General features: G+C 45.4%; 1 protein-coding gene across 2 annotated transcripts in view; it reads right to left on the reverse strand.

The window, feature by feature from the left end:
* Positions 1-21416, reverse strand: part of tub (TUB bipartite transcription factor) — a 256221-nt gene that overhangs the window by 70526 nt on the left and 164279 nt on the right. Inside the window, exon 4 of one of the 2 annotated variants that reach the window (XM_078221278.1) lies at positions 10370-10504. The exons of the other annotated variant lie outside the window; for it this stretch is intronic. Within the exon in view, the coding sequence (XP_078077404.1) occupies positions 10370-10504 (135 nt within the window). The remainder of the gene's footprint in view (positions 1-10369; positions 10505-21416) is intronic. 2 annotated transcript variants of the gene reach the window in all.

The following is a 21416-nucleotide window of genomic DNA, read 5'->3' on the forward strand; positions in this document are numbered from 1 at the left end:
TGTGTGTGTGCTGGAGTGTGTGTGTGTTGGAGTGTGTGTGTGTGTGTGTCTGTGTGTGTGTGTGTGTGCTGGAGTGTGTGTGTGTGTGCTGGAGTGTGTGTGTGTGTGTGTGTGTGCTGGAGTGTGTGTGTGTGCTGGAGTGTGTGTGTGTGTGCGTGTGTGCTGGAGTGTGTGTGTGTGTGCTGGAGTGTGTGTGTGTGTGCTGGAGTGTGTGTGTGCGTGTGTGCTGGAGTGTGTGTGTGTGTGCTGGAGTGTGTGTGTGCGTGTGTGCTGGAGTGTGTGTGTGTGCTGGAGTGTGTGTGTGCGTGTGTGCTGGAGTGTGTGTGTGTGTGCTGGAGTGTGTGTGTGTGTGCTGGAGTGTGTGTGTGTGTGCGCTGGAGTGTGTGTGTGTGTCTGTGTGTGCTGGAGTGTGTGTGTGTGTGTGTGTGTGTGTGTGTGTGTGTGTGTGTGTGTGTGTGTGCTGGAGTGTGTGTGTGTGTGTGCTGGAGTGTGTGTGTGTGTGTGTGCTGGAGTGTGTGTGTGTGTGTCTGTGTGTGTGTGTGTGCTGGAGTGTGTGTGCTGGAGTGTGTGTGTGCTGGAGTGTGTGTGTGTGCTGGAGTGTGTGTGTGTGCTGGAGTGTGTGTGTGTGTCTGTGCTGGAGTGTGTGTGTGTGTGTGTGCTGGAGTGTGTGTGTGTGTGTGCTGGAGTGTGTGTGTGTGTGCTGGAGTGTGTGAGTGCGTGTGTGTGCATGTGTGCTGGAGTGTGTGTGTGCGTGTGTGCTGGAGTGTGTGTGTGTCTGTGTGCGTGTGTGCTGGAGTGTGTGTGCGCGTGTGTGCTGGAGTGTGTGTGTGTCTGTGTGTGTGTGTGCTGGAGTGTGTGTGTGCTGGAGTGTGTGTGTGTGTGTGTCTGTGTGTGTGTGTGCTGGAGTGTGTGTGTGTGCTGGAGTGTGTATGTGTGTGTGTGTGCTGGAGTGTGTGTGCTGTTATGCGCGTGTACTGGTGTGAGTGTGCATGTGTGTGCGCACGTGTTCACTGGAGTGTGTGTGTGTGCATTCCTGTGTGTACTGTAGTGCGTGCCTATATGTACTGGAATGTGTGTGCGTGCGTGTTTGTGTGTTGGAGTGTGTGTGTACACATGGGTGTGAGTGTGTGCACGTGTGTGCGCCGGAATGTGTGTGCGCGCATCTGAGCTGGAAGGTGTGTGCCTGCATGTGTCTGCGTGTGTGCATGTGCAAGTGTGTTTGTGTGTGCATGGTTAAATATTACTTGAACTAGGTTGTATTCTGGGCAGTGTATTGACACCTGGAACTCTTCAGTGCAGGACCACAGCGTCAGGGGGAGTGAAGACATGTCCCCTTTTTATGGCACTAGTTGCTGTGAAGCAGGTACATTTAATCACCCCAGCCACTTTGAGAAGCTCGGGAGAAGGTAAGAGTGTCAGGTCATTTTTTAAGTGAAGACTCAATTCACAGGATCCCTACAGTGCAGGAGGAGGCCATTCGGCCCATTGAACCTGCATCAACTCTGACAGAGCCAACTTACCCAAGCCCTATCCCCTTAACCCCATGTATTTACCCCACTATTCCCCCTAACCTACACATCTTGGGACACTAAGGTGCAATTTAGCATGGCCAATCCATCTAATCTGCACATCTTTGGACTGTGGGAGGAAACCGGGGCACCTGGAAGAAACCCACAGAGACATGGGGAGAACGTGCAAACTCCACACAGACAGTCACCCAACACCAGAATCAAACCCAGCTCCCAGGCGGTGTGAGGCACCATTGCTAACCATTTTGCCACCATGCCACAAGTGGGTGACCAGTTTGTGGGATGATGCAGGGAGTATGGGAAAGGTTGAATGGATCAGGAAATGGGGGCAGCAAGGTTCGGGGGTAGGATAGGTAGTTGGGGAGTAGTTGAGGGGGGGGGGTGAAGGGGTGTTGAGGGTAGTTAGGCGACAGTGGGTAGATGGGGAGGGTAGTCAGGGGTGAGATGTTTGGGGGAGGCGGATAGTTGTGGGGTCCAGTGGGGGGTTGGTTGGGGAGGGGCCAGGGGAGCTGTCAGTACTATTCTTACCTAGGAGTTAGAAGTGGTTTTAATCCTCCTAACTTTTCCCAGGTGCTTTCCTGCTAAGAGAGTCAGAGTATCCAAGGCTCTGAATCAACTCAAAATTGCCCAACGAAAGTTTGAACTTCTGGGACAATTCCCAATTCCCGTGAAGTCCTTGTGTGGGGACCTCTGTGACAGCGCATCTTCTGGGGTACCCCTGGATATGACCACCCCTCTGGGGAACGGAGGTTCTGGGTGATTGTTCATAGCACCATGCAAATGGGGACTGATCAAAACAGAGCATCATAAGGGAGATTAGTGCAAAGTTAATTAAAGTACTTTCATTTTCCTTTTAGCAGATTGACGCTCTGGGGCAAAAAGGAAATTAATTCTCTCTCAGTTGGGACAATGAGCAAGAAAACAGCATCACTCTAAATTTCATCAGTTTAAGAACAAGTAATTTAGAGTAAAAATTAGACAAAATATTCCTTTCTTTTGTTGGCCGGGGGATTGGACACATATTTATTTTTCTTAGAATGCATTGAACTAAGGAGCTATTTGGAGTAGCAATTTTATAAATACAGTCATTTACAACAGGCAGAGATGGATAAAATGTTGCATATAACAAAACCCACACATAATTGGACTGCTATGCCAATACCTACTGCGTAAATTATATTAAATTGGCCCTCAGGCTTAAGGAAATGTTCCAGCAAGAAAAAGGCTATTCAGCTGATGAAGTCCATTCTTTCCAAATGTATTGTGCCCATGTCCATCATTATAAATCCTTCCCTCTTTATCTAATCTCTTGAGAGAGGCTGCGATTATATGAAAAACCTCCAAGGAAACTGTCTAACTTCCATTCTTCCCTCCGCTCTGTAAAAATAATTGAGGGAAATTTAAAAGGTTAAAGCTCCAGGAATTACATGATTCCGAAAAGGCGGGGCCCTGTGGAAGGAAGATTTGCTCCACCTTCCATGGGTAACAATGTAGTACGCTGTGCTTAGATGCATTTTATAACTTGCAGCATCAAGCAACTGGAGTAATGCTTCCCTAAACTAATTTGTCACGGGAGTGGGAAAAGGAGTTGTAGTCCAGAAGTCAGTGTTGAGGGTGGTGAGATATTGGGGAAGGTATCAGGGTCAAGGGTGGGTACCGGTAGACAGGAAGGTGGGTTGAAGTGTGTCTACTTCAATGCAAGGAGCATCCGGAACAAGGTAGATGAACTTGGGGCGTGGATTGGTACTTGGGACTACGATGTTGTGGCCATTACGGAGACGTGGGTAGAACAAGGACAGGAATGGTTGTTGGACATTCCGGGGTCTATATGTTTCAGTAAGTGTAGGGAAGCTGGTAAAAGAGGTGGAGGAGTAGCATTGTTAATCAAGGATAGTTTAACGGCTGTGGAAAGGCACTTCGAGGGGGATCTGCACACTGTGGTAATATGGGCTGAGGTTAGAAATAGGAAAGGAGCGGTCACGTTGTTAGGAGTTTACTATAGGCCCCCAAATAGTAATAGAGATGTGGAGGAAGAAATTGCGAAGCAGGTTATGGATAGGTGTGATGGTCACAGGGTAGTTGTCATGGGGGACTTTAACTTTCCAAATATTGATTGGAACCTTTGTAGGTCAAATAGTTCGGATGGGGCAGTTTTTGTGCAGTGTGTGCAGGAGGGTTTCCTGACACAATATGTGGATAGGCCGACAAGAGGTGAGGCCACATTGGATTTGGTACTGGGAAATGAACCGGGCCAAGTGTTAGATTTGGTTGTGGGAGAGCACTTTGGGGATAGTGACCACAATTCGGTGTCTTTTGTTATTGCAATGGAGAGGGATAGGGCCGTACGGCAGGGCAAGGTTTACAATTGGGGGAGAGGTAATTATGATGCGATTAGGCAAGAATTAGGGGGCATAAGTTGGGAACAGAAACTGTCAGGGAAAGGCACTGATGAAAAGTGGAACTTTTTCAAGGAACAAATACTGGGTGTCCTTGATAAGTATGTCCCTGTCAGGCAGGGAGGAAATGGCCGAGTGAGGGAACCATGGTTCACGAAAGAGGTGGAATGTCTTGTGAAAAGGAAGAGGGAAGCTTATGTAGGGATGAGGAAACAAGGTTCAGATGGCTCGATTGAGGGTTACAAGTTAGCAAGGAACGAGCTGAAAAAGGGGCTTAGGAGAGCTAGGAGGGGCCATGAAAAGTCCTTGGCGGGTCGGATCAAGGAAAACCCCAAGGCTTTTTACTCTTATGTGAGGAATAAAAGAATGACCAGGGTGAGGTTAGGACCGGTCAAGGACAGTAGTGGGAACTTGTGTATGGAGTCAGTAGAGATAGGCGAGGTGATGAATGAATACTTTTCTTCAGTGTTCACCAAGGAGAGGGGCCATGTTTTTGAGGAAGAGAAGGTGTCACAGGCTAATAGGTTGGAGGAAATAGATGTTCGGAGGGAGGATGTACTGGCAGTTTTGAATAAACTGAAGGTCGATAAGTCCCCTGGGCCTGATGAAATATATCCTAGGATTCTTTGGGAGGCAAGGGATGAGATTGCAGAGCCTTTGGCTTTGATCTTTGGGTCCTCGCTGTCCACGGGGATGGTGCCAGAGGACTGGAGAATGGCGAATGTTGTTCCTCTGTTTAAGAAAGGGAATAGAAATGACCCTGGTAATTATAGACCGGTTAGTCTTACTTCGGTGGTTGGTAAATTGATGGGATTTACGACCATTTAGAAAGATGCGGATTAATCCGGGATAGTCAGCACGGATTCGTGAAGGGCAAGTCGTGCCTCACAAATTTGATTAAATTTTTTGAGGAGGTAACTAAGTGTGTTGATGAAGGTAGGGCAGTTGATGTCATATACATGGATTTTAGTAAGGCGTTTGATAAGGTCCCCCATGGTCGGCTTATGATGAAAGTGAGGAGGTGTGGGATAGAGGGAAAGTTGGCCGATTGGATAGGTAACTGGCTATCTGATCGAAGACAGAGGGTGGTGGTGGATGGAAAATTTTTGGATTGGAGGCAGGTTGCTAGCGGAGTGCCACAGGGATCAGTGCTTGGTCTTCTGCTCTTTGTGATTTTTATTAATGACTTAGAGGAGGGGGCTGAAGGGTGGATCAGTAAATTTGCTGATGACACCAAGATTGGTGGAGTAGTGGATGAGGTGGAGGGCTGTTGTAGGCTGCAAAGAGACATAGATAGGATGCAAAGCTGGGCTGAAAAATGGCAAATGGAGTTTAACCCTGATAAATGTGAGGTGATTCATTTTGGTAGGACTAATTTAAATGTGGATTACAGGGTCAAAGGTAGGGTTCTGAAGACTGTGGAGGAACAGAGAGATCTTGGGGTCTATATCCACAGATCTCTAAAGGTTGCCACTCAAGTGGATAGAGCTGTGAAGAAGGCCTACAGTGTGTTAGCTTTTATTAACAGGGGGTTGGAGTTTAAGAGCCGTGGGGTTATGCTGCAACTGTACAGGACCTTGGTGAGACCACATTTGGAATATTGTGTGCAGTTCTGGTCACCTCACTATAAGAAGGATGTGGAAGCGCTGGAAAGAGTGCAGAGGAGATTTACCAGGATGCTGCCTGGTTTGGAGGGTAGGTCTTATGAGGAAAGGTTGAGGGAGCTAGGGCTGTTCTCTCTGGAGCGGAGGAGGCGGAGGGGAGACTTAATAGAGGTTTATAAAATGATGAAGGGGATAGATAGAGTGAACGTTCAAAGACTATTTCCTCGGGTGGATGGAGCTATTACGAGGGGGCATAACTATAGGGTTCATGGTGGGAGATATAGGAAGGATATCAGAGGTAGGTTCTTTACGCAGAGAGTGGTTGGGGTGTGGAATGGACTGCCTGCAGTGATAGTGGAGTCAGACACTTTAGGAACATTTAAGCGGTTATTGGATAGGCACATGAAGCACACCAGGATGATAGGGAGTGGGATAGCTTGATCTTGGTTTCAGATAAAGCTCGGCACAACATCGTGGGCCGAAGGGCCTGTTCTGTGCTGTACTGTTCTATGTTCTATGTTCTAAACTGTTTTTCAGAGTATTTGATCACTCGAATTTATTCTTATCCCTGTTACCTGCCAATATGTAAAGGCAGTCTCTCGACCTTCACTGGAGCAGGCAAAGATACTTCCCAGACTGGATCATGCTCCTGGCATTCTTCGATAACTATAAGTTGGATTTAACTTCTAAATTTGTTTAAGGTAGATGTTGATTGAGGAATCGTGAAGTCTCACTGAGTTCGGGTATCGGGATCTAGTTTGGAACAAGGGGTAATTTCCAAATAAAGGCGCGTGTATGTTTATTACTCCCGGTGATTATTTGTCTTATAGCAGTATAGTCCTGTTAGTATGTTTTGTCTTTTCTTTCATGTAATAAATAGTCTTTAGTAATTGTCACACTATGACTAAGGGTGGCACGGTGGCACAGTGGTTAGCACTGCTGCCTCACAGCGCCAGGGTCCCAGGTTCGATTCTTGCCTTGGATGACTGTCTGTGTGGAGTCTGCATGTTTTCCCCATGTCTGTGTGTGTTTCCTCCAGGTGTTCCAGTTTCCTCCCACAGTCCAAAAGATGTGCAGGTTAGCTGCATTGGCCATGCTAACGTGCTACTCTTTGGGGATGTGTAGGTTAGATGGATTAGCCATGGTAAATGCGTTGGGTTACAGGGTGGGTGGCCTCACTCATTCATTTCCATGGCACCGTGCCTTACTCATGAACAAACGGACTATTTTGTTTCCTGAGCTTTTTGCTCAGTTTGTCTCACAGTTTCTCCTGCCTTGACTGGAGCTAAATCTTCTCCCATTTGCAAGAGATAGATCTTCACCGAAGACCCCAACTACTAATTCGATCACAAATCAATTTATCCCTCAATTTTCTATAGTTGCAATTTTCTGCCAGCCTTATAGATCATAGGTGAATGAACCCATGCTTTCATCTGTTTTTTTTTAACTTGTTAAATTTTGCCCTTTCAAAATTTTTGAAAACCTCAAATGTGAATCAAATGCTTGCATGATTTCTTTGTAAGAAGTCAAAGTCTCCTCGACTCGCTGTCTTGCTTTTACATCATTGGCAATAGATCTAATTGCATACAATAATGTACTGACCTGATCCTTTTGTTTTTCTGTGCAAACCAGAAGCGGTTCTATATCTGGAAAATCTCTTCTTCCAATTGTTCCAGTGCTGAGCCTGTTGCAAGCCTTCAGCGCTCCAGAATGGTTCTGAGAGTGTTAGTGTGGATTCCATGTTAAAGAAGCATTTAGATGAGCACTTGAAATGCCATAACATACAAGGCTATTGACCAAGTGCTGGAAAATGGGATAAGCATAGCTAGGTGCTCGATGGCCGGTGCAGACATGATGGGCTGAAGGACCTCTTTCTGAGCTTTAACCTAATGACTTTCTGGCTTGTACCAAGCCCTGGAATAGTTGCTGCTTGATTGGTGTTGCTTGTTGATTCTGGTCTGTTCTCCCTCCATATTTCAGGTCCATGTTTCTGCTTGTATCGCCACCCGCGATATGTTGACTTTTTGATGAATTTGAATCTGTTCCTTTCATCCTTCTTTTGAGGATCTCTTGACTTGCCAGGTCTGTAGCTGCTTCTTGGTGTATTTTTGTGGGTCTCTTACTCACTGTCCTCTGTCATCATGTTTTGTCATATGTTCGGGCTGATGCCATTCTTTGAGGCTTGTCCACTCTTCCCCAAGTAAGCTGCTCAAGACTATGGTTTATTGAAACCACTACTCTTTATTTACAGCCACTATGTACATTTTGGGACTTCTGCTCCCTCCAGATCTCAGTTACTCAATCATGTGGTATTATGTCATCTTTACATCAGCATCATGTGCATCTGATTTTAACCCTTTACTGTACAAATCGAATCATAGAATCCCCACAGTGCAGAAGGAGGCCATTCGGCCCATCAAGCCTGCACCGACAACAATCCCACCCAGGCCCTATCACCATAACCCCACATTTTTACCCTGACACTAAGGGACAATTTAGCATGACTAATCAACCTGACCCGCACATCTTTGGGAGGAAACCAGAGCACCCGAAGGAAGCCCGTGTAGACATGGGGAGAATGTGCAAACTCTACACAGACAGTGACCCGTGGCTGGTATTGAACCCGGGTCTCTGGCGCTGTGCGGTAGCAGTGCTAACCACTGTTGCACCATGCCACTCCCACAACCCCAACCTACATCAATTTTCTCCACTATCCACAAGCAGAACCATGGGGCAAATTTTGAGTTTTGGTGAATGAGCAGCGCAATGCATAGCCAATAAGTTTGATGTCCTGCCCTCATTTACAATTTGCATGCAAGTTTCAGAGTGTCCAGTAGGCGTCCCAAGAGAGCTCACCAAATTGAGGCCTCAAGGCTACTTTACAAGTGTTAATGATTTATCCACTCCATTGTGGTTAATATTTTGTAAACACAATAAAAATCAGCCTCATTGTGTCTGACTCTATTGGAGAAGCTGCCAATTCACACATTTGGTTTAAATATTCAAGTTCCACATCTAGCCATCTATAAAATCAATGCTTTGGAAACTGAGGGACATCAACAACCATGTTTAGAGCTCAGTTTTGGTTGAGGGTGCCTGGGGACTGGAAAACAATATGCAGGAGCTACTTCCTATAATCATTTTCCATTAGTGGGAGATCTCAACCTTTTCTTGCTGAAAGCGGAGAATATCGCTTGAATGGTGTGAGAGAAACAACATCAATGGGGATGAAGCAGAAAGGGTCAAGAGCTTCAAGTTTTTAGGTGTCCAGATCACCAACAACCTGTCCTGGCCCCCCATGCCGACACTATAGTTAAGAAAGCCCACCAATGCCTCTACTTTTTCAAAAGACTAAGGGAATTTGGCATGTCAGATATGACGCTCACCAACTTTTACAAATGCACCATAGAAAGCATTCTTTCTGGTTGTACCCCAGCTTGGTATGGCTCCTGCTCTGCCCAAGACCGCAAGGAACTACAAAAGGTTGTGAATGTAGGCCAATCCATCACGCAAACCAGCCTCCCATCCATTGACTCTGTCTATACTTCCCGCTGCCTCGGCAAAGCAGCCAGCATAATAAAGGACCCCACACACCCTGGACATTCTCTCTTCCACCGTCTTCCTTCTGGAAAAAGATACAAAAGTCTGAGGTCACGTGCCAACTGACTCAAGAACAGCTTCTTCCCAGACTTTTGAATGGACTTACCTTGCATTAAGTTGATCTTTCTCTACACTCTAGCTATGACTGTAACACTACATCCTGCACTGTCTAATTTTCTTCTCTATGAATGGTATGCTTTGTCTGTATAGTGAGCAAGGAACAATACTTTTCACTGTATGTTAATACATGTGACAATAATAAATCAAATCAAATCAAAGAATCACAACCCAAGGTGGGACCAAGTTACAAAATACATTTGGCGACACCCCCTTGACCCTTGACTTTGTCTCTAGTACCTTGGCTGGCAAATTATTTCCAATGTTGAGCACACTGAGTAAAATGGTATTAAAAAGAACAGCATTTATTTGCCCCCAACTCTACCTATTTTACAAACACTGAGGGTGGCACAGTGGTACAGTGGTTAGCACTGCTGCCTCACAGCGCTAGGGACCCGGGTTCAATTCCCGGCTTGGGTCACTGTCTGTGTGGAATCTGCACATCCTCCCCGTGTCTGCATGGGTTTCCTCCGGGTGCTCCAGTTTTCTCCCACAGTCCGAAAGATGTGCTGGTTAGGTGCACTGGCCATGCTAAATTCTCCCTCAGTGTATCCGAACAGGCATTGGAGTGTGGCGACTAGGGGATTTTCACCGTAACTTCACTGCGGTGTTAATGTAAGCCTACTCGTGACCCTAATAAATAAACTTATATATAAGAAAACTTGTAAGCCATTATTTTCAGTTACGATTCTCATTTACAAAAATGGTTTCACCAAATAGATAGCAAATGAAACAATTGCAAAATTAGCCAACAAATTTATCATAGAGCTTGGAACACTCCATTCTCTTTAGACCTGTGGCCTCGATTCTCTTTTTCGTACCGTAACACTGTATCATATTCGACAAATCACAATATATTTGCACGACCCAAATAAATTTCACTGAGCAATGACACTCCTCCCGCTATTGGACACTTTTTTTTGCAGGTTGTTCCACGGGCCCTACTCTGGGACTGCGTAGGAATTCTAAGGACATGCTTCAAAGTCATCACTTACTCCTGCGATTGTCAATTTAAGGTACAATTCAAGGAAAACCGCTGCAGTGTATTTCCATATTACAGGCAGGCATGCTCTTTAATGTAGAGATAGGTGGTCTGCATGCAGTTCTTGTGAAACAGGCTGACCTTTCTGTTTACCCCTTCTCTCCTTCTTGGGGTTGGCAGCTTGTGAACCTGCAGCTGAGGACTTTGATTTTTTAGAAGGCTTTGGGACTTGCACATCGGCTACAACCTTTACATCCTCATGTTCGGCTTCTTGCACTGCTGCGTAAAATATTTGGATAAAACAGAGAGAGAGAGATAAGGAGAGACAGAAAGAGCAGAAATAAGAATAAAGCAGAGGGAAATAATTCAGGAAAAAAAAGCAAAACAGCGGAACAGTTTTAATAGGTTTTAGCTAACAAGGAAATGAATATTTCAAACCATATTCCTCTCCTTTATAACCAGACAGTATGAAAGAATATCTTGAAAAAGGCACAAAGCAGCCCTATATTACATTTATTCAGTTACTATCGATTAACATAGTTTAATTCAGTTTATTATCCCAGATGTAATAGTTATACCAACAATATTGACCTTTATTCCAACTGCCTCAATATTGTGAAGCTGCATTAAATCTGGTATAGATTCCCTACAAAGATTAGATGGATTAAAACATTTTTTTATCAGATGTTACAAGTCAGAAAGTAGTTAACAACTTGCAAATAAACAATGTAGAAAATCATTCCAAGGCACGTCAAAAAGGTTGCATCAGGCAACAACAGATATCAAGCTAAAGAAGCACTTATTAGAAATGAGTAAAGGCTTTGTCAGACAGTTGTGTTGCAAGGCGGGTCTGAAGGGAGAGAAGGTGGTGGATAGCTAGAGGGGTTTAGACAAGGAATTCCAAAATATGAAGCCCCAGAGACTTCGAGTCGGGTAAAGGGTCTGGAAGGAGGGAACTCAAGAAGAAGTTAGAATCAGAGGAGTAGAGAATCTGGAGGGGTATAGGGCTGAGTGAGATTACAAGACAGATTGAGAACTTTAGGGGTTCGGGGGCCAACGTACGGCATGAAGAAAAGAGACAATAGGTGGATGGAATTTAACGTAGGATAGGGTAGAATAGGATAGAACTGGACACAACAGTTTAGGATAGAATGGGATACAGGACAAGACAGTATATCGGGTAGCACAGGACAGGATTGGATAGGAGCAATCGAGGTTTGGGTGAGGCATAGTTTACAGAGGATGGGCTGGCCTGAAATGATCAAGTCTGAAGGTGACAAAAGGCATGAATGAGGCTTTCAACAAGAGATATGCTGAGGTCGGGGAAAGTGATGTTAGAGAGTTGGATGTCGGTGATTGTTGTGATAGAAGGGTTGTGTAGTCAGAAACTCAGCTCTGGGTTCAATAGCTCACCATGGCAAACGTGGTTCAGCCCAAGACAATGGCTGAGGAGGGGGTTGGATGGGATTGGTAGGAAGTGGATGGTCTATGTCGAAGCAGCCAAAAATGACAGATTTGATCTTCCCAGTAGTTAAGTAGCGGAAATTGCAGCTCATCCAAGACTGGATGCAGGAAGGGTGTCAGACAACACAGTGGAGGTGCTGAGAAAGATGTTGGAGCGTGATGTCACCAGCATACATTTAGAAGCTAATCACATCGTCAACTGATGGTGCCGCTGAGGGACAGCTTGTAGTTAAGAGGAAGGCCAAAGATAGATTGTTGGAAGACTCTGGCAAGAGATGCCATTGTGGGAAATGCTGAAACCACAATTGGATAGGTAAGAGTGGAAGAAAGCGAGAATCGTCATATTGAGCTGGACATTGGAAGGGACATCTTGAAGGAGGACTGTGAGGCCAAAGGTGCCAAAGGCTACACAGAAGATGAGGAAGAATGGTGCACTGTGGGTAAAGTCACAAAGCAGATCCTTTGTGACTTTGATTAGAGCAATTTCAGGGTTGGGGCAGGAATTAAAAATCGATATGTGGGAGAGATGGGACCAGATTTGGGAAGCAGAAACACACTGACAGATTTTGGAGAGGTAAGGGAGGTTGGAGATGGGGCAGTAGTATACCAGGACGGAGGGGTTGGTGACAGTGCCTGAGGAGATGGAACCATTTATAGTATCATCTAGCATGCAGGCTCGGAAGAAAATCCTTTGTGATTGGGCCAAAGGAAAAAGGAGCTGGGGCTGATGAACAAGATGAGCTCAGAAAGAGCATAAGGAGAGATAGAGGATAAACTAGAGCAAGTTGGGTGTTCAGGGCTGGAGGGCGCCTGGCAGGAGGTTTAGCCAGGAGGTCAAATGGAAGGGAGAGAAGCAGCAACCACAATCTTTCAGCAATATAATGTTAAACTATCTCATTACAAAACCACATTAGTTTGCTAAGTTCTTCCTCTTTGGACATGATCAGTGATCTGGACACAAATTGTGTTCATTTTCATAAGAGTTTATTTTCCTCTCAAATTTCCACTCAAACGCGTTAACATATCATCAAACATTGAAACTGCTGAAACAGCATACTTAAACAATGCTTTAGAAAATATATTTTTATGCTTTTAAAAGATCCTTGATATATTTAACCTCATGCAGTTTTATTAACACAGACAAAAACCGATTTAATAAAAGAGAAAGCATTTTTATTTAGAATGTCAGTTCACCACACGGGTAACCTGATTTTAATTAACTGAAGATGATTTAGTGGCCTTTTGGTTAAGATCAAGCATCGGGTCAAGCCCAGGATTGGGTGCAATTCCTTATCTTGTCAGCTTGGGTCTTGTCTGTCTCTCTTGTGGGGGCCTTGAATTGGATTCAATTTGAATTTGTTTTTTGGAGCAAGCAAGGAGATGGATTCGGGTCTGCGCAGTTCACTCTGAGCATTGGCTTTACAACCTTTAAGAATGGAGTAAAAATTTAAAATAAAAAAAACTTTGAATAATTAATTATTAGTTACATTGATGTGCAGTCAATCAGTTTCCTCATGAATTCAAAAATTAACATTAAAAGCTTCTCAAATGCGGCAATCTATTTCCTTGCACCTGAAGAACATTTAAATTTAAAGTGTTTTTGAAAGCCTGCAAATAATGTAAATTTGTAATGATGATTTACAATTAATTTGATCTGGAGGCTTAATCAGTTTTGTGGGAGGGACCAACTTCTACAGCAATATTTAGTGCAAGAACTTGATTTTCACTGAATGATTTGCACTTAAAATTCTGCGATATTTTTGCACTAATTTAGCTGATTTCTCAACAATTGCACCAATATAACCAATGCAACCTAGCAGAAATTCCTAACTTTTATCCAGATATTAATCTCCTTTTCTTAGCCCTATTGTGCTGTGAATTTAATCCTTTCCACATATCACAGACCACTCCTCATACGGCTTAGTTAGAAGTTTCAAAGATTAAGGGCCGCAACTCCCTGGAATGGCAATCCAAATCAGATCCCAAGCTGCCTAGGGTCGATGGCGGCTTAGTCGGATGTAAGGAGGCGGCATGTAAGGATGTAAGGAGCAGTACAGTGGCACAGTGGTTAACACTGCTGCCTCACAGTGCCAGGGACCTGAGTTCAATTCCGATCTTGTGTGGGGTTTGCACCTTTGCCCCCATGTCTGAATGGGTTCCCTCCAAGTGCTCCGGTTTCCTCCCACAGTCCAAAGATGTGCAGGTTAGTTGGATTGGCCATGGTAAATGTGTGAGGTAATGGGGATAGAACGGAGGAGAAGGCCTGGGATCAATGCTCTTTCAGAGAGTCAGTGCAGACTTGATGGGCCGAATGACCTCCTTCTGCACTGTAGGGGTTCTATGGTATGGTTCCAACCCCTTTTTTATTGGGGCTGGAGGAGGCATGGCCCAGGCCTCATTGTGGGTGTCAGGTTGGGAGTCCCAGGAAGGGGGGTGGTCAAGTCAGGCCTCAGGAGGGGAGAGTGGGCCGGGGGGTGGGGGGGGGGGGGGTGCAGTGGTCAGGTCCTTGGGCGGAAGGTTGGGTTTGATCAGGCCTTGGGGACTGGGGGATTCCCAGTGGGAGAGAGTGGAAGCCTGATGGGAAGGTAATCCCAATTGGGGGAGGAATCCCATGGGGATTATGAAAGGCATAGATAGGGTGAACGGTGGGAAGCTTTTCCCCGGGTCGGTGGTGACGTTCACGAGGGGTCATAGGTTCAAGGTGAAGGGGGGGAGGTTTAACACAGATATCAGAAGGACATATTTTACACAGAGGGTCGTGGGGGCCTGGAATGTGTTGCCGGGCAAGGTGGTGGAGGCGGACACACTGGGAACGTTTAAGACTTATCTAGACAGCTATATGAACGGAGTGGGAATGGAGGGATACAAAAGAGTGGTCTAGTTTGGACCAGGGAGCGGCGCGGGCTAATTGTTCTTTGTTTCTCGTTTCAAGGCTTCATTCTATGATCATCTTGCTGGTGCCAGTACAGAGCGAGACTGCGGATAGTTGGGAACCTGTCTCGGGGGCAGGGAATTCAGATGGTGTTCGTAAAGCAGAAGTGGAAATGAATAGGGTTGGGAAGCATTTTCTGATCAGGGCCAGTGTGATCTCCTGGACTCGTTTCGATCGCCACAGGGGGTCGGAGAGGAATTTCCCAGATTTTCTTTTTCCCCATATTGGCCCTGGGGTTTTCACTCTGGGTTTTCGCCTCTCCCTGGAGATCACATGGTCTGGAATGGGGGGGTGGGGGTGAGTTAATAGGTTGTGATGAACAAAGCATCGTAGCTGTGAGGGACAGCTCGGTGGATAGGATATTAGGATGTAGATAGGCTGGAAAATTGGGCGGGGATCCTGGATTCAGGATTCAATCCCGGACCGGGGAGCGGCGCGGGCTTGGAGGGCCGAGGGGCCTGTTCCTGTGCTGTGTTGTTCTTTGTTCTTTGTTCTGGATATAGGGAGTCTTTGTGGGCCTGGGGAGTGGGGAGTCCCTGAGTGGGGAGTCCTTGTGGATGGGTAATCGGGGGGATCAGAGGTGTGTGTTTGGGGGTGGGGGGGGGGGGGGGGGGCGGTGGGTGGCGGAACTGGAGTCCTGTGGGGAGGTCGGTCTGGATCTGTATAAAAGTTACCCAGAAGCTAGCAGTAGTTTTAATCCTTCTAACTTTTTTGGGGTAACTATTGGTGCACACAGTCAGAACCATCCAAAGTTTGCAATTTAAATCACAAGTTTTTGGATGGTTCCCTGTGCAGGGGAATTGCCCAGAGGAAGTTTGCAACAGCCATGCAATTCTTACCTGGGGGAAGAAAGGGGTTCCCCAGCAGATCTTTGGAAGAGTTACACCGCCCTAGAGCACAGAGGTTACAACCCAATAACACAATAATACCTACTGTAATTAAAATCCAAATGACATTTCACAATGTTAGTTATGTTAGTTTCAGTAAATCACCGGTCAGATTTGCATTCAAAGAGATTTCATTGTGAGATGGTTAAAGCAATCTTGTCGTTTTCAAATTCTAAGCTCAGAAAATTCAATTCATAATTTGCACAACATTTTGCTTTTGCTCAAAGTTTAAATGCAAGCTATAACTTCCCATAGAACAGGCCTGTAAATTGAAAGGAAGAAGATATCAGTAAGTTAGTCAGAAGACATTTAAAAACCAGCTGAGTCAGTAGGAATGCTTGCTCGTTGCTCGCTAGAATTGGGGTTAATAGTCAGACTCCACTCCAGCGGGACAGCACAGGTATGAAGCAGGACCGCAGCCCCTTGGACGACTTTGATGCAAGGTTCTATCACCCGAGGACCACCAGAAACCCAGCAGAATCTCTGCTGCCAGCCAGCACATTCAACCCTCCCACCAAAGAGTCGCTTAAAAAAAAAAGGCATTGTTTTTGAAACAAAGTGCTACCACCAAGGGGCAGCATTGTGCCAGCTCAGAATGTGGAGATGCCGGCGTTGGACTGGGGCAAACACAGTAAGAGTTTCAACAACACCAGGTTAAAGTCCAACAGGTTTATTTGGTAGCAAATGGCATTTGCTACCAAATAAACCTGTTGGACTTTAACCTGGTGCTGTTAAAACTCTTACCCAGCTCAGAATACCAACATTATACATTACGGTGAGGGGAGTAAATGTACCATATGAGATTTGAAAATTAGGTTGGATGTGTATTGTGTATTTGTCATTGGATACAATATCGGCAGCTGTCCAATGTAAAATGGCGATTCATATTATAGGAAGAACTTAAGCATGAAAGTGGCCTGGGCTTGTTAGTTAACAGAGTCGATTTGTTCCCTTGTCCTTTATTTTTAAGTGAAAATAATGAAGCCGTGGCACTTCTCGCACGGAACCTGGAATTACGGCCTGGCTCAGCGGTTTCGTTGCTGGTCCTTCTGCTAACTTTTCTCTGGCCTATTCGCCCCCTCACTTGATATGGTTTTTCCAGCCTGAATGTGCACGCAGTGGTCTCAGCATGTAGATGTGGCTAGCCCAGCAGCAGGAAACTATTCTGAAAAATCAGCAATGAGGTGCAGGGGAGAAATAGACGCAGGCATTTTGAAATCCAAATGGCACATCCAGTAAGAATTCTGCCTGCGGCTTGAGTTCTGCTGCATCTGCATTTAGCCTCTGCCCGTGGTTGGCACATGGGTGTCATGGCTGTAGAGGGAGCAATTCTGAATTCACCTTCAAATAAAACTGGAATAGGTGACAGCATGGCATGAGCGCACAGTGAGAGCTTCTGACAAAGTTAACCTTGATTGGCATAATGCTGTGCTGGTGGTCACATATCGTTGTGAAGTGAGTAAAATTATTTTCGGATTGTACAGGACACTGGAGCCAGGATTTCATGGGAGTGGGAAGGGGCAGCCAGTTGACCCTCTGAGCTCTGGGAAAGTCAACTGCACTTTAGGATTGCTTTTGAAAGTTTAATGTTTATTTATTATTGTTACAAGTAAGGCTTTCATTAACACTGCAATGAAATTACTGTGAAAATCCCCGAGTCGCCACACTCTGGCGCCTGTTCGGATAAACTGAGGGAAAATTTAGCACGAACCTAACCAGCACGTCTTTTGGACTGTGGGAGGAAACCAGAGCACCCGGAGGAAACCCACGCAGACACGGGGAGAACGTGCAGACTCCACACGGACAGTGACCCAAGCCAGGAATCGAACCCAGCTCCCTAGTGCTGTGAGGCAGCAGTGCTAACCACTGTGCCGCCATGCTGCCCAACTTGTATTTCTGCTGTTTATGGCAAAGTGATTGGACCATTGATCTTATTGTACAATATATTTGTGACTTCTTTGATAAATTTGTAGACATCAGATATGCCAACGATATAAATGTTCCCAAGTTGGGAAGGGGCTAGAAAAAGGAAAATTGATGTCCTTGTTGACTTTGACAGCCTCAGCCATCACATGTGTTGATTAGACGTTTTCCTGAATAATGGCCAAGTTTTTGTTGTCCCCCATGCTAAAGCTCAGCCTTCTGGGGCTCATCTCTACTGCCCAATATCATGCAATTGATACAGGAGACTTGCTATGTAACAGAGTGACTGACAACCCGGATCGCCATTTCTTTTCTGTCTCTCTTCTGCCAGCATCAGTGCGATTCGGACATTGAACTCACTTTGGGAAATGCATTCAAAATTAAAATATAGGAAACAATTTGCAGTGCATGACCTTTAAGTAAAGCTTCATGTTCACAATGTCTGTCCAGCAACTTGTTTCATTCAAGTGAATTGAATATTTGAATCGACAATGCATCAATGCAGCAATACAATACACTTTGCCCTCAACCTCAGTTGCTTTAATCGGTCTTTGCAAGCAGTGAACCCTTTAGCACTCGTTCTTTCCACAATAATGTTTAAGGATGATAACAAGTGTAATAATAAATACTCCAAAGAGCACAGGCTGCTGGGGCATATTTGTCACTACTGTTAGTGAGTGATGACTTGTAAATCTGGATCAGAATCTGTAGCTTTGCTTTAACTGTTGCTTGGAATACAAATACCATCACCATACCTCTGTGAAAAACACAGGGTGCCTCCCTCTCTCCCAGAAGCTAATACAAATACAAATTACAAGGATAATTTCTAAATGTTTAACTATCTGAAAATATTTCAGACCTCTTTTCTGAGGCATTAGAAGCTCCATTGTTTGCAAGGCCAGTGATGGAGAGAACCTTGCCTGATGTGATACTGCAGCTCTTTACAGTCTGAATATCCAGTGAAGGGTTTCTGTAGTGGGACTTCCACTGCCCATCACCTTGGGCCTGAATGACACGCTCCCCCACTGGCATGCTATTCGGTTGGGGGCTGGCGGGAGGGAGGGGTGGGGGGGGGGGGGGGGGAGTGGAAATAGAAGGAATGTGCTTCACTCTGTGTTCCCACCCACCTGGAACTCACAGTGATGTTATGCAGGAGCAGGCGAGGCCATGGACTGTTCCATTTGAGGCCCTGTTATTGACCACTTAAGGGCCGTTTCCCACCCAGCCTCAATTTCTAGGCTGGCTGAAGGATTTCCTGGGTGTGGGGGAAGCCCAAAAATGATCATTCTTAGGCCTCAGGCAGGACGTTAGCGGGCAGGGGGAAAACTCCATTAGAAACCCCCTTCTGGCTTTGGGGGTTTTTCTCCCTTAAAGTCCACAAATGGATCTCCCTCCCACTCTCTCGCCTCTCTCCAACACCCACTATTGTTGTGAAGTTGAGTTGTTAAAGATATAAAGAATGTTTATGAAGATATAAAAGAATTGTAAAAAATGCTAGAGTGTAAGAAAACAGTAAGTGGACCCTTTAAAAGCTGTTTTTGAATTCTGTGCTTAAATGCAGAGTACACACAGATTCCAGGTTGCAACATTCGTTTCAAAAGGACCTAGCATCAGGGTTGACTTGGTAACATTTTGCATTTTGTTAGCCTCTGAGTTTAAAGAAAATACTCGGCTAAAGGGACCCTATCAGGTTTGAATTTGCTACTTGTGGTGAATCATTGTTGGTTACCACCAGGAGTGCTGAGCCATGGTCTGGCCAGCACTATGAGTCTGTAGATATGTTACTGTTGGGGTTAGAGTTGGGCTGTTCTCCCTGTTAATATAGTCCTATGGTACACCCCAGTTGGCTCCGCCTTTCGGGAGAGGTATAAAGGTCACTGCTCTGCCTGGTGACCCTTTAGTCTGGGATTGTATATAGTAGCTCCGTTATTGTTGGCAATAAAATTGATGAGCCTTTATTTCCCGGGTACATCCAGCCTCCCGTGTGATTTATCGCGCATCACTACTGTTGTCAACCGCAGGCCAATCTGAGTACAGGAATGTTGATAGGTCATTAGGATTATAAAAAGGAACTCAACTGCCTTGAATTCAGTTCCACCAGGGGTTGAGCCAGGAGTTTAACCAGAAGCAGGGCCAGACCAACTGAAGCAGTTAAAGGCAGTTCTTAATTCTGCCAGCTTCAGAGAGGTCTTTGGATAACTCACCCTCTAACTAGTGAAAAGTACCAAATCAGGCAGTGCTTACAGACAGCGGCCAACTACAGAAGGACTCCAAATCTTTTCCAAGCCATCACACCTGGTTGTATGTAGTTTTTTTGAGAGTGACTACGATTCTGTTTTTACTGTTTTAGTACTGAATGGTCCTTGTCTTTATTTTGAACAGCATTTCAGTCGAACCATCCTTTAATTAAAAATGTTACTGGTTTAGTTTAAGTTCCTGGTTGGTTAAATAAAATAACTTGTTGATTATTCACTTAAAGTGAGTGTCAGGTCTTTATATTAATGAACCTCTAAACGTTTACACAGAACAGTTAACACCTTCCCAAACACTTCTACCAGACTGTGAAGCGAGGAAATGGGGATTAACCTCTGTGTTGTAACACTATACACCCTCCCCACCCTGGGATCCTGAAAACTTGCTGTCCAATCCTGGGTCTTGGGGTTAAGCATCGCCACAGACTTCCTCTTCTGTCCACCTCAGCTCCTGTTGTTGCAGGGACTAGAGTGCTGTTGGCCAATCAGATTGGCCTGCAGCTTCCCAAGGTGGGCCTTCCACCCTGTGTGTGTGAGGGGCATTAATCCCATCTGCAGCCAATTCATTCTTATTTGAGTGTATAATGGGCGGGGGGGCTCTTGGAGTTGGCAGGGATGTGTTCCCCATTGACTCTTTGACTGACAGGAAGAGAAACCCTAGTATCCAAACTATTCAGGCCATGGCGTTATCACACACTTCAGGATAGCCTGTGAAGCTAAGCATAATGGCACCTCAGGTGATGGATCTGACACCCCCAGTTGTGCTGCACATCCTGTTTTATTGTCTGTTTATATACATGAGTGATGTATGTAACCTCTTAAAACAGACCATGGTGAAGCTACACCTTGAGAATTGTGTGCAATTTTGGGCCCCTAATCTGAGGAAGGACATTCTTGCTATTGAGGGAGTCCAGCGAAGGTTCACCAGACTGATTCCCGGAATGGCAGGACTGACATATGAAGAATGACTGGAACAACTGGGCTTGTACTCACTGGAATTTAGTAGAATGAGAGGGGATCTCATAGAAACGTATAAAATCCTGATGGGACTGGACATGCTAGATGCAGGAAGAATGTCCCCTATGATGGGGAAGTCCAGAACTAGGGGTCACAGTCTAAGAATAAGGGGTAAGCCATTCAGGACTGAGATGGGGATGAATTTCTTCACTCAGAGTTGTGAACCTGTGGAATTCTCTACCACAGAAAGTTGTTGGGGCCAGTTTGTTAGATATGTTCAAGAGGGAGCTGGATGTGACCCTTGTGGCTAAAGGGATCAAGGGATATGGAGAGAAAGTGGGAGTGGGATACTGAGTGCATGATCAGTCATGATCATATTGAATGGTGGTGCAGGCTCGAAGGCTGAATGGCCTACTCCTGCACCTATTTTCTATGTTTCTGTAAAACTTTGAGATCAGCCCTTTGCATAAACGGCAACTTCTGCTGAGGCCCAGACTTTTTAAGTTGTTTTCAATTATTTATTTCACCACTCCGGCCATTCACCCCACCCGCCACTCTCACCTGGCAGTGAGCTAATAATCAGAAACGGGAATATCACAAGGCTTTAAATTTGAATTAAGTCGAGGGAGGGGTTAAGTCCTGAAACATATAATTCCAGTGAGAATACCACTGAAGAGGAGAATATAGGTTATTTCTCAGCAGTGTTCAAGGGACAATTTGATATTAGCTTGGCAATTCCTGAGGGAAGTGAGGAAGCCTTTTCTTGACTTTGA

This window comes from Mustelus asterias, chromosome 9 (genome assembly GCF_964213995.1).
Source record: "Mustelus asterias chromosome 9, sMusAst1.hap1.1, whole genome shotgun sequence".
Lineage (NCBI taxonomy): Eukaryota > Metazoa > Chordata > Chondrichthyes > Carcharhiniformes > Triakidae > Mustelus > Mustelus asterias.